This window comes from Panthera uncia, chromosome A2 (assembly GCF_023721935.1).
Source record: "Panthera uncia isolate 11264 chromosome A2, Puncia_PCG_1.0, whole genome shotgun sequence".
Taxonomy (NCBI): Eukaryota; Metazoa; Chordata; class Mammalia; order Carnivora; family Felidae; genus Panthera; species Panthera uncia.
The window spans coordinates 110,044,563-110,056,872 of record NC_064816.1 but is presented as its reverse complement, the minus strand read 5'-3'; the positions used below and the strand labels follow the sequence as shown (position 1 = coordinate 110,056,872).

Below are 12,310 nucleotides of genomic sequence, written 5' to 3'. Positions count from 1 at the left end.
CACCCTAGTGCTCTCAGCTGCTAACGTGATGTAAATCAGAACATTTGAAGATTCTTGGCTTGGTTTGACCCATTGCACTTCACCTTCCAAGTTCTGTATCTGTTGATTGTAGTCAGAGTAATTACATTAATGGGGCACCTGGGTGGCTCAGTCGGTTAAGTGTCCGACTTCAGCTCATGTCATGATCTCAGGGTCCGTGAGTTCGAGCCCCACATCAGGCTTGGTGCTGACCGCTCAGAGCCTGGAGCCTGCTTCAGATTCTGTGTCTCCCTCTCTCTCTGCCCCTCCCCCACTCACGTGCTCGCTCTCTCTCTCTCAAAAATGAGTAAAACATTAAAAAAATTTTTTTTCAATATATGAAATTTATTGTCAAATTGGTTTGCATACAACACCCAGTGCTCATCCCAAAAGGTGCCCTCCTCAATACCCATCACCCACCCCTCCCTCCCACCCCCCATCAACCCTCAGTTTGTTCTCAGTTTTTAACAGTCTCTTATGCTTTGGCTCTCTCCCACTCTAACCTCTTTTTTTTTTTTTCCTTCCCCTCCCCCATGGGTTTCTGTTAAGTTTCTCAGGATCCACATAAGAGTGAAACCATATGGTATCTGTCTTTCTCTGTATGGCTTATTTCACTTAGCATCACACTCTCCAGTTCCATCCACGTTGCTACAAAGGGCCATATTTCATTCTTTCTCATTGCCACGTAGTACTCCATTGTGTATATAAACCACCATTTCTTTATCCATTCATCAGTTGATGGACATTTGGGCTCTTTCCATAATTTGGCTATTGTTGAGAGTGCTGCTATAAACATTGGGGTATGAGTGCCCCTATGCATCAGCACTCCTGTATCCCTTGGGTAAATTCCTAGCAGTGCTATTGCTGGGTCATAGGGTAGGTCTATCTTTAATTTTTTGAGGAACCTCCACACTGTTTTCCAGAGTGGCCGCACCAATTTGCATTCCCATAGAAAAAAAAATAATTACGTTAGCCTTTTCAGTCAAGATGGCACAGGCTGTACTGTGTCAGTAAGTTTATATAGGGAATTGTTTGGAATTGTTTTGATGTGGTCATACTGAAAATGCTGTAGTCCTCAAGTTCATGCCGAAATTGCATTTCAGGCTTTCAAGAAACCTGGTCAGGGATTCCCCAACTTAGTGTATCCTACACTTCCTCAAAGGTTTCTTAAATCATTAAATTATTAGTGGGACAGATATTTCTAAACATAAACTGTTACTCATTTTTTTGTTTTTGAACTCTCTCTGTGGGCAAAGGTCTGTTTTAATGCAATTTTATTTCTTTGTCTCAAGAGGATACGCAGACCTGGCTTTTTGGGATTTTGTGATTTTCTTCTCCAACAGTGTTGTAACTACGCATCTGCAGGGTGCTCAGAGGAATGAAATCATGAAACCAAAAGAAACCAGTGAATTGATGATTAGATCAGGAACAGATTCTGTTTAGTTTGAAAGGCAAAGGTTAAGTTGGCTGGAGGCATGATGGGGGGTGTTACAGGCCAGGGCCACAGAGGAAGGAAGGCAGCTGTCACCTCATCTGATGTGTCTAAGAAAGTCTGACCTGCCACCACCGTACAAGCACCAGTTTTCAGTTCGAGTCTGCGGGTCCGTCTTTCCAAATGCTCTGAGTAGAGTCCTCAGTAGTTCAAGTCAGGTAGGGTGAGCTCAAAGAAAACTTTGAGAATTTTACCATCAGACACCAAGGCAGAATTAGAAATAAATGTATGTGTGTGCACATGTGTGCCCTTGACACCAAAAGTTATTATTAATTTGGTGTTCGGTGTATGTACATATAATGGATTGAGTATCTATGTGCCATGCTCTGTGCTATTTCACTGTATTGCAGTCTTCCCTCCAGAGCATATTTTAAGCAAGTTAAGTAGAAATTGGTTTCCGACTCCCTCCGCATCTGTGACAAAGTATGCCACTATGGGAAAAATGCCCTCACGCTGTTGAAAACTTTGGGTATGTAAAGGGTTAAGATGGCAAGACTGGGTCTTGTATACAGCTTTCCCACCTGCCATAAAACTCTAGTTCTCTCCTCATGTGTTAGCTCCTTTCCTCCTTTTCTCACTAAAAATATCTTTCCTGCTTAAGAAACTCCCACTTTAATGCAGTGACGTGTGGGTGGAGTGAAGGGAGCACGTAGACTTCGGTTTGCTTCCCAGCCCTTCTTCCTAGCCTGTGCTTTTTCACAAGTTCTTTAGCGGCTAAACCTGTGGGCTGCTGCAGGGTAGCATCAGCATTGTTGTCACCATAGTGTCCCTGCATGCAGAGTCCCTGCAAGTGACCGGCACGCTTGATTTTCGCCTCTATAAAGCAGAGATATTATAAAGTTGTCTTGAGGTTGAAATGATACCGCACAGAAAATGCCTGGAATCCTGGCACATCAGAGTTTCTATGTTGGGCAGCACATGGGAGGTGTGGAGTGCAGCCTCCGGGGCCAGACGCCTGGGTTCTCCTCTGGTCTCTGCCACCGTAACCTTGGGCAAGTTATTCTCCTCTCCTGGGCGAGAGAGTCCTGTACTGAAATGGCATTGAGAGTTCACTTGTGCAGCAATGCGGATGCCGTAAACACTCTACTACGCTCTTTGTTTTCTCCGCTCCACAGTGAACCCTATGAAGTAGGGAATGTATTGACCACCACTTCACAGATGAGCTGGTAAGTGGCAGGGCCAGGAATCAGACCAAGACAGTCTGGCTCTGACATCCTGGCTTTCAACGCCTATACTAAACCGCCTTTCTAACATCTGTAAAATGGGGATGATTGCTGAGTTGTTTTGAAGATTAGATGAATATATGTGAGACAGAGTGGCACTTGGCACATAGTAAGCACTCAAACAAGTGAGCCTCTATGAGTTGTTACCATTATCATCGTCTATCACATTGCTCTCTGGTTTGAATATTTAAGGCATATGACATGGTTGGGTTGCAGTATTAGTCTCTCTCTATATATGCTATCTTCACACACATACATACACATAGAGAAACAATCTAAACTCTTGATTCTTCATCACTCTTTATTTTTTTATACAATTTTTTTTAATGTTTATTCACTTTTGAGAGATAGAGATAGAGCATGAGCGGGGAAGGGGCAGAGAGAGGGAGACGCAGAATCCGAAGCAGGCTCCAGGCTCTGAGCTGTCAGCACAGAGCCCGACGCGGGGCTCGAACTCACGAACTGTGAGATCATGATCTGAGCCGAAGTCGGGCGCTCAACTGACTGAGCCACCCAGGTGCCCCTCTTTATCACTCTTTATATAGGACTAAGGGATTAAAGATTTTTAATGAAAATGTATAGAATTTTTGCCAGGTTCTGGTTTCAGGCTCTTAATGAGATCTTCAATGAGTAATTTATAATGTATTGAACTTTGGAAATTCTTGCTTTGCTTCAGGTCGCCATTGACCACTGGATTCAGGAATTATTTTTGTTGTCTCCTCTCTTACATTTGTATCAATCATCTTAATATTAAGCGATGGTAACTGTTAATTATGTACAGTAATTGCCAAATATTTGATGATTAATTTTCCAATAGCCAAAATGTGACTTCTTTTTAATATACTGAAGAAAGCTGTTATTTAAGGCTGGAATAGCTATTATAGAAAACAGATGACCACTCAAAATCCTTTATTTTGAAATTTATTAGAATTTGCCTTTTTTTCTTCTTTGTTATTTGTCTACTTTGCTGCCCAGCTTAGCAGTATGGTCAGTAATGTTTACAAACTGGAGCTTTAATTTCAGGTCAAAACAAGACAAAATACTGGTGTCCTCCTGACTCTAGTCTGAAAGTTCAAGGAATCAAGTATATGAAATCAATGAATCTTTGACTTCATCAGTTAAGTAAATGTATGACAATGTAGTTTTTAGTTTTATCAGAAGAGATTATGTCAGTATAACAGATTAAGAAAATTAAAAAAAAATTTTTTTAATGTTTATTTTTGAGAGAGAGTGTGTGTGCATGCTCCCGAGTGTGAGTGGGGGAGGGACAGAGAAAGAGGGAGACACAGAATCTCAAGCAGGCTCCAGGCTCTGAGCTGTCAGCACAGAGCCCGACAGAGGGCTCAAACTCATAAGCCATGAGATCATGACCTGAGTCAAAGTGGGTACCCAACCGACTGAGCCACCCAGGTGCCCCTGAAAATATTTGAGGGAAATAATAGTTATTAAGTCCATATAATAAGGTTTCTGCCTCCTTCCCTACTCGCACTATGCTCTGGCAGGATGTAGTTTCATATAGTGTTTGTATAGGATGGGTCTGTCCAATCAAAAAGTGTTTTTTTAACACATGTAATTGCAGAAAAGAGGAGGACCAGAGAAATGAACCTCTCTGAACTTGGTGCATCACCTGTACAGTAACCAGGAGTTACTGAATCATTTCTGAGGCTCTGTGATGCCCCAGCATGGGGTCTCAGGCCTGTGCTAGTGATGCTCTGGGCATCTATCACATGCACTTTTCACTGTGGATGCAGCTTGTCCCTTTCCCAAAGGAAAGGGTGTGTTTTTACATTATCAAAAGACAAATTTTGGGGGGTGCCTGGATGGCTTAGTCAGTTAAGCATCTGCCTTCAGCCCAGGTCATGATCTCATGGTTTGAGGATTTGAGCCCCACCTTGGGCTCTGAGTTGGCAGTGTGAGGCTTGCTTGGGATTCTCTCCCTCTCTCTGTGCCTCTCCCTGCTTGCTTGCTCTGTCTCTCTTTCAAAATAAATAAATACACTTTTTTAAAAAAGATAGATTTTTCTATCCCAACAAAGAAGAAATTTTCATAGTTTTCTTTCTCTCTCTGAGTTTGTGAAATGAATACCTGCTGCCCTACAAAATAAAATACCATTATTAGTAATTTGTAAATTTGTTATTTATTAGGATATTTAATATATCCTTATATAATAAATACTATAATTAGTTAATTACTATATAATATATTCTATTATATATTGCATATTACGTTACAGTATTAATATATATTTAATATATTTATTATATTTTATTTGTTATTAATCTTCTTCTTATTATTATTATTACTATTATTATTTAGTGTGAATTGTCTTCTGAATTTTCCTGGAAAGGATTTTTTTTTTTAAATTTTTTTTAACGTTTATTTATTATTCAGAGACAGAGAGACACAGAGCGTGAGCAGCAGAGGGGTAGAGAGAGGGAAGACACAGAACCTGAAGCTCTGAGCTGTCAGCACAGAGCCTAATGCGGGGCTCGAACTCACGAACTGTGAGATCATGACCTGAGCCGAAGTCAGTCGCCCAACCAACTGAGCTACCTAGGCCCCCGAAGGATTCTTAATATTTGTTGTTTAGGAAATAGATACGTACAGTTGAGTCATGTAATATATTGTCCCAACCCATCAGTGTTTTATCATTTGAGTTTTCTGTTTAAAGTAGCAAAAAAAAATTATTTTATGGATTTCTGTGTGACATTTAATTGTTAAAGAAATGACCCTATTATGTAGTAATGAATAAGTATTTATCCAAACACCTTGAATTCATATTAAGTAGCATTCTGGCATTGCAAAAGTGCTTACTTGAAAAGTGGACTCTTTGATCCTGGTTTTCCTTCTCTTTTGCATGATGTTTGATCTCAGTGTTTTAGAGTAAGTAATTTTTAAAGTCAAGATAATGCAGATGATGTTTTCATACATAACCTGTGCTCTTTCACCTTTTGTCATGTGGGTTATTCATGTATCATCCTTGTAACCTTTCCTGACAGAATCCTGTCCAAGCTTCATTTTACCACTGAAAGAAGGGACCTAACATTTTTAGGACTCCATTTGCAAAGGAAACAGACTTTAATTTACATTCATAACATTTCTCTCCTCAAATACTGAAAATCATATGAATAGCTTTAATTATACATTACAGAGATTTTTTTTCAAAGCAGACCTTGAAATAAGACTTTTAAATAACTCTTCTGACGGTTACAGATTAATCTTTTTTTTTTCTGCTTTAGCAATGTTAGGTAAACTGTTTATAATTAATTTCATATAGACAAATTAAGTAGTTCAAGAATGTGAAAGTCTAGATCAAGGGCTGTTACTTATCTTGCTTCTCCTGCCATAACAAAGCTCCCAAAATATATTAATAAATTCATGGGGTTTTTTGAATTACATTACTAAATTACAGAGCTGTGAAAGAGAGCCCCAGAGAACATCTGGCATAGTGTGGTACTTCCCAAGAAGACTACCTTAGAAACTATCTAGAATATATGGGCATCCCTCAGAGCTGCAAGTTCTCCAGGGAATGAAGAAGCATTCATAACCTTCCTTGAAAGCCTTTTTTGACAGTTATGGAAGCACTGTTGTAGAATTGATGATTTTACAAAAATGTACCTAGAAATTATGCAGAAAGCAGAAAATCAAGACATCAATATTCCTTTTTTAATTATATGATGTTTTAATTATAAATATGAAATAATTAAGTTGCTTAGGAACCCATTTTCTTAAGTAACAGCATTTTGTGTTTAAAATACATAATTTCTGCACCCAAGTATCTGGCTCTAATAAAAATGTATTTCCTCATTAAGGGCACCTGGGTGGCTCAGTTGGTGAAGTGTCTGGCTCTTGATTTTGCCTCATGTCATGATCTTATGGTTCATGGGCTCGAGCCCCACATTGGGCTCTGTGCTGGCAGCTCAAAGCCTACTTGGGATTCACTCTCTCCCTCTTTCTCTGCCCTTCTCCTGCTGTCACACACACTCTCTCTCAAAATGAATAAATAAACATTTTTAAAAAGGTAAAAAAAAAAAAGGGGCGCCTGGGTGGCTCAGTCGGTTAAGCGTCCGACTTTGGCCCAGGTCACGATCTCGCGGTATGTGAGTTCGAGCCCCGTGTCGGGCTCTGTGCTGACTGCTCAGAGCCTGGAGCCTGTTTCAGATTCTGTGTCTCCCTCTCTCTCTGACCCTCCCCTGTTCATGCTCTGTCTCTCTCTGTCTCAAAAATAAATAAATGTTAAAAAAAATTTTTTTTTAATTAAAAAAAAGGTAAAAAAAATGAGATTTACTTATTAAAGAAAAGTCTGTATTTAGAATCCTATGCATATGATAAAAAATGTTCAGAGTTGCTTAAAAACTCATGTTCCCAAGTACCCCAAGAAATAGTCAAGGTCTCTAAGTTTTCTCTACACGGTTCCACCCTGATGTTATCAGTCATTTAAAAAACATATATGGGACCCACAGACAAAGGAAAGACTCTTCAAATCAGAGCACATGGGAGCTTAGCCCAGTTAACTTTGGCACCTGTGTTGGTAAGAAGAAGTAACAGGTTCAGTCCTGTGTGTCTACTTAGTCCCAAGACATTTTCCTCTTGTGTATCCCCCTTCCTGGCCCCATCTGCACACACACCCTCTTTTGTACAGGGCACCGCACTGGGGAGCAGAGAAAGATTAGGATTAATCCATCATGCTACTGAATAAACAACCACAGGGCAGGTCCCAATGTCACAGGGTCATGAGCCGCCTCTCTCCACTAACAAGACAGTATGTTAAACACCGTGAGGATGATGTGGACGGAGAAAGAAGAAATTCTAGCTGGCTAACAGAAATGAATTTTGTAACTAACACAAACTTAGTCCTTTAAGTGTCAAAGCATTTAAAGGATGCTAATCATTTGTGTATAGGAATTCCCCCCAAAGTTTCCTTTTCTTTTTAGTTTAAAGGAGGATATTTAACACCACTGATCCTCTTATACTTTCTCTGTTATTGATTAAAAGTGCCTCTTCAAGATCAGCCCATATAGTGTTGTGTCAGGTTATGGGCTCCATTAAAATCCTGACAAACAGAAATATCCTCCAAGGAGGATGGCTAGGATGGGTAAAAGGATCTAACAATAAAATCAAGGGGGCCCTTTGCAATGCTTGACTGTCTGATTCTGCCTCTCTTGTCCTGTTTCCTCTTAAGTCAGTGGGTAAACTACAGTCTGCTCCCTGTTTTTGTAAATAAAGCGTTATTAGAACACAGATGTGCTCACTCACCTATTGTGTCTTCTGCTTTTGCACTAAAACTGCAGAATTGGGTAGTTGCATCAGAGACCACATTGCCCACTAAGCCTGGAACATTGACACTCTGGCCCTTTACAAAAAAAAGTTGGCCAAACTTTGCAACTGAAACGACCATTACATGCTTTCTTTTCTCATCATGCCTCCACATCTTCTCACAGGCCCTACTCTCAGCCGATAACTTGACTTATTTTTCTGGGAAATAGAAGCCTTCAGAAAGGAATTTCCCCGTTTTCCCACTATGAAATGTGCCAGCCTACCTATTTACCCTGTACTTCACCTGCCTTCCTGTGTTGGTGAGTGACATATTCACCATCCTCCCGCTGAGAGTAGATCGTGATGCTCTCTTCGTGTCTGAAGGACACGACTCCTAAAAATGCCCTCTCTCCTTCCTGCATCATCAAATTTCCCTCCATGGTGGATGATTTCTAATAAAGATTAAAAGGCCAACATATCTATCACTGTAAACAAGCAAGCAAGCGATCACTGTTTAGCTAGTATCCTGTTGCTTGTAACAATTCAGAGGAGTTGTCACTCTCTTTTGAACCCAGGCTAATACAACTTCTTTCCCTACCACCATTTTGTTCCCAAAAAACCAAAACAAACAAAACAAAACAAAAGCTCTATTCAAAGTCACCAATTATTGCTGTCAAATTCAGTGTCTGTTTCAATCCATCTTATTTGATATTGTAGCAACATTTGATACAGTTTTCCTTTGCCTTCTCCTTGAAACCCCTTCACTACTCCCCAGGGTCTCCTCCTGGAGCCTCTCCTTCTTAGTCCCGTTTCCTGACTACTCATCTTTCCAGCATCCAAACGTGGGACTCAGTTCCCGGATTCCTTGTTATCTTTCTTTACATCACTGCATTGTAACCTCTCTTATTCCTCGGGTTTTAAATACTGTGTACACTGATGTCTCCCAAATTCCTGTCACCAGCCTGGACTTCCCCTCTTAGCCACCAAGTGGCCAACCAGGCAACAGCACTTAGATACCTCAGGGCTATCTTCCTCCCCAGTCTTCCCAATCTCAGTAAATGACAACCCTACCCTCCCAGTTGGTCAGGCTAAACCCAGTTGCTGCCCTACCTTTGGAAAATATTCAAATTCTAACCATTTCTCACCAGTTCCACCACTAAAAGTTCCAAGACTTCTCTTCTCTGAAAACCAGTCCCTTATGGGTCTTCTGGTTTCAGCTACTTCTCCCCACCCAACAGTGTTTTCTCAACCCAAAAGACAGGATGATCTTGTTAAAATGTAAGTCAGATGATGCCATTCCTACATTCAAAACCTTCTAAAGGATTTCCATTTCATTCAGAAGAAGAAACCAAACCCACTACCCAGCCTGTATGGAAACAATGTGATGCGGTCCCGCATCACCTCTTTGGCAGTTTCAGAGACCCCCCCTTACCAACTCTGCTTCGGCCATGCTGAACAACAAGCCATTCTTGTTGCTTTTCCCTCAACATGCCAAGCACATCCAAGCCTCAGGGCCCTTGCACTTGTATTCCTCTGCCTGGAACACTCTTCCTTGCTCCCTTTATTTTTTTTTTTTTAAGTTGGTTTATTTTGAGAGAGTGTGTGAGGAGGGGAGGGGCAGAGAGGGGGGGAGAGAGAGAGAGAGAGAGAGAGAGAGAGAGAGAGAGAGAGGATGAGAATCCCAAGCAGGCTCTGCACTGTCAGCACAGAGCCAGATGTGGAGCTCTAACTCACCAATTGTGAGATCATGACATGAGCTGAAATCAAGAATGAGATGCTCAACTGACTGAGCCACCCAGGTGCCCCTCTTCCTTGCTTCTTTGAGATTTCCATTCAAATCTCATTTTACTAAAGAATCCTTCCCTGACACACCTGTCTTTATAACAACTCCAGTCATTTCTTCTACTCCCTTGCCTTGCTTTATTTTCTATCGTATCCTATCTTACCATCCGATATATGTTACATAATCCTCATCCCCTAGTGAATGTTAAGATTCATGGCCTGTGGGGCTTTTTTGTTATGGTGGTTCAGTGCTATATTCCTGGAACTTGTAGTTCCTGACTTATGTTTGTTACTCACATAACGAAGTTACTGTTGGGTAAGTGAATGAATGAATAAAATTAGGAGCTGGGGGGTGGGGTGGTTATATATGGACAATATTAAAAGGATATAATAAATACTGGTGTTTAAGTATTTGAAAGATTGTCATATTGGATAAGAAATAGACCTAGTTTCAGGTGGCTCGGTTGGTTAAGTATCTAACGCTTGGTTTTGGCTCAGGTCATGAGTTTGAGCCCCTGGTTGGGCTCTGTGTTGGCAGTGGGGAGTCTACTTGGGATTTTCTCCCTCTCCCTCTCTCTGCCCCTCCCCAACTTGCACTGTCTCTGTCGAAAAAGAAAGTGAAATAGACCTAGTTTTGGTTGCTTTTAAAGGTAAAACTAGTCTTCATAGGTTGAAGTTGAATGATTTCAGAGTTTAGTGTGGTAAGGGACTTTCTGACAGTTGTGGGTCTCTAACAGTGCAAAGGCTGTCTGAAGACAACCAGCGATCCCTGTGCAAGGAAGTCTTGGAAATGAACTGGAGGACCACTTGTGAGGGATGTTTTAAAAATAAATCGTTGACTTTGGTAGAGCAGTTCCACTTGCTGTCCCCTGGGAATCTGATTTGGGCCACGTGAAGGATTTTTTTGTTTTCTTCCTAGTTGTTGGAGAAACTGCTAGATAAGCTATCCTTGCCTGTGGGAATAGAGATGTAGTCATTGTTTGGCATGGATGGTCCCATTTCTTCAATACCCACTCAACAAAATGGGTATCTTTTGCACAAACCATGAAGACCATAAGGTTGAGCATCCTTGTTGTCCCCTTCTCCATATTTGGTCCTGTTGCTAAGTCCATTCAAATCCTGTAGGTTGTACTAGATAAAACAAGAATCCAAAATTTTGACTGTTCCTGGCAAGAGTAACTTCAGATTTCATTAGATCATTTTCTGATATGTCACTATGAACCATTTTTTAAAGAATTTGAGCAGGAACAGTTCATAATTTGTGTTATAATGAACACACTTGTTTTCTAATAAAAGTCCTAGATTATCCTCCTTCATATTATTTTTACTTAGGTGCTTTGGCAAAAAAAATGTGATACTTTATGGATCATTTCCAATCCCTGATGACATTTTAAGCTTTCTTTTTCCAGTTTATTTTTAATAAACTTTTTTTTTTTTTTTACCGTATTTCATGCGACATCGAAGATGTTTTCCTAATGCCCCATAGTAACTTTCCAGCTGTGAAAAAAAAATCGTGTGATCTTCTCGTTCACCGTGTGTTTATACATGGAATAATCTGGTCGAGTAAAAGAATTAGGAGTTTGTGTACTGGTATTTTTAGTACTCTGTATCATTTCACCCTTTTTTGTCAGAGTGGTTCCTGGCTAACTTTCCCATGAGTTTTTAACCTCTTGTGAGGCTTTGCTTATGTAACAGGAAACGGGCTGTCAGGAACAAATAGTGGCATACCAGGAGCACACTTCAGTAGCAAATGATTTAGTTTGCTCTGCCCTTCACTCTCTTAAAGTAGACTGATACACGATCTCAACTTGAAGACTTTTGCTGTGGCGTTCCTAGGTTAAAATAATACAGTTTCAACTTTGCAAAGGCAAAATATTTTACCAAGACCATGCTTTACTCCAGGCGACAGAGGAGATGAGCTTATCATAAAGCGAATTTTCCAGTGGTGTCATGTCCTGGGACTGTGGATTTAAGTATATCTTCGCTTTTTCTCCAACTCTTAAGGCAGGAGTGATGTGCAAACTCCAGGAGAGAGATGACATCGGACGAATTGAACTGGTTCAGAAGCTGGCAAGAGAAAACTGTCAGTTTTTGCAGACAGACAAAAAGGAACAGGAGAAATCTGAACACGTAAGCCCTTTTTCTCTTGGGGATGCAGGCTTGAAGGGGTGAAAAATGTTTCCGCCTCATTGTATGTTTGAAGGAAAAAAATATTTTAAATTCTTTAGTTTTGTTTTTTCCCCCCAAAAGCATACTCCTTGGTAAAAATGACAGCTGCTCAAAACTCTAAGCCAGCCGTTCATAACACTGGATTTATAAGAGAACTCTTCCCAAAAGTAAATCACATAGAAATATAAGAACACATGTAAGCAAGTACAAATGCATGTCTATTTATGATTTTGATTTGATGTCTTTCGAGTTTGACTTTGGGAATGTCAGCCCATCAGACAGTTTGTGGGGTATGAATTTTGAAAGTATATTCCTATGTACTTCTATGTTGAGTCCGGGGTGGGTCTAGTTAGCAAACAGATGTATCCTG

At 40.5% G+C, this 12,310-nt stretch overlaps 1 protein-coding gene across 2 annotated transcripts in view; it reads left to right on the top strand.

Moving 5' to 3' along the window:
- RAPGEF5 (Rap guanine nucleotide exchange factor 5) overlaps positions 1–12,310 on the top strand; it is a 225,900-nt gene that overhangs the window by 112,491 nt on the left and 101,099 nt on the right. For both annotated transcript variants that reach the window (XM_049642887.1, XM_049642886.1), the window contains exon 9: positions 11,776–11,901. In XM_049642887.1, the coding sequence (XP_049498844.1) occupies positions 11,776–11,901 (126 nt within the window). The remainder of the gene's footprint in view (positions 1–11,775; positions 11,902–12,310) is intronic.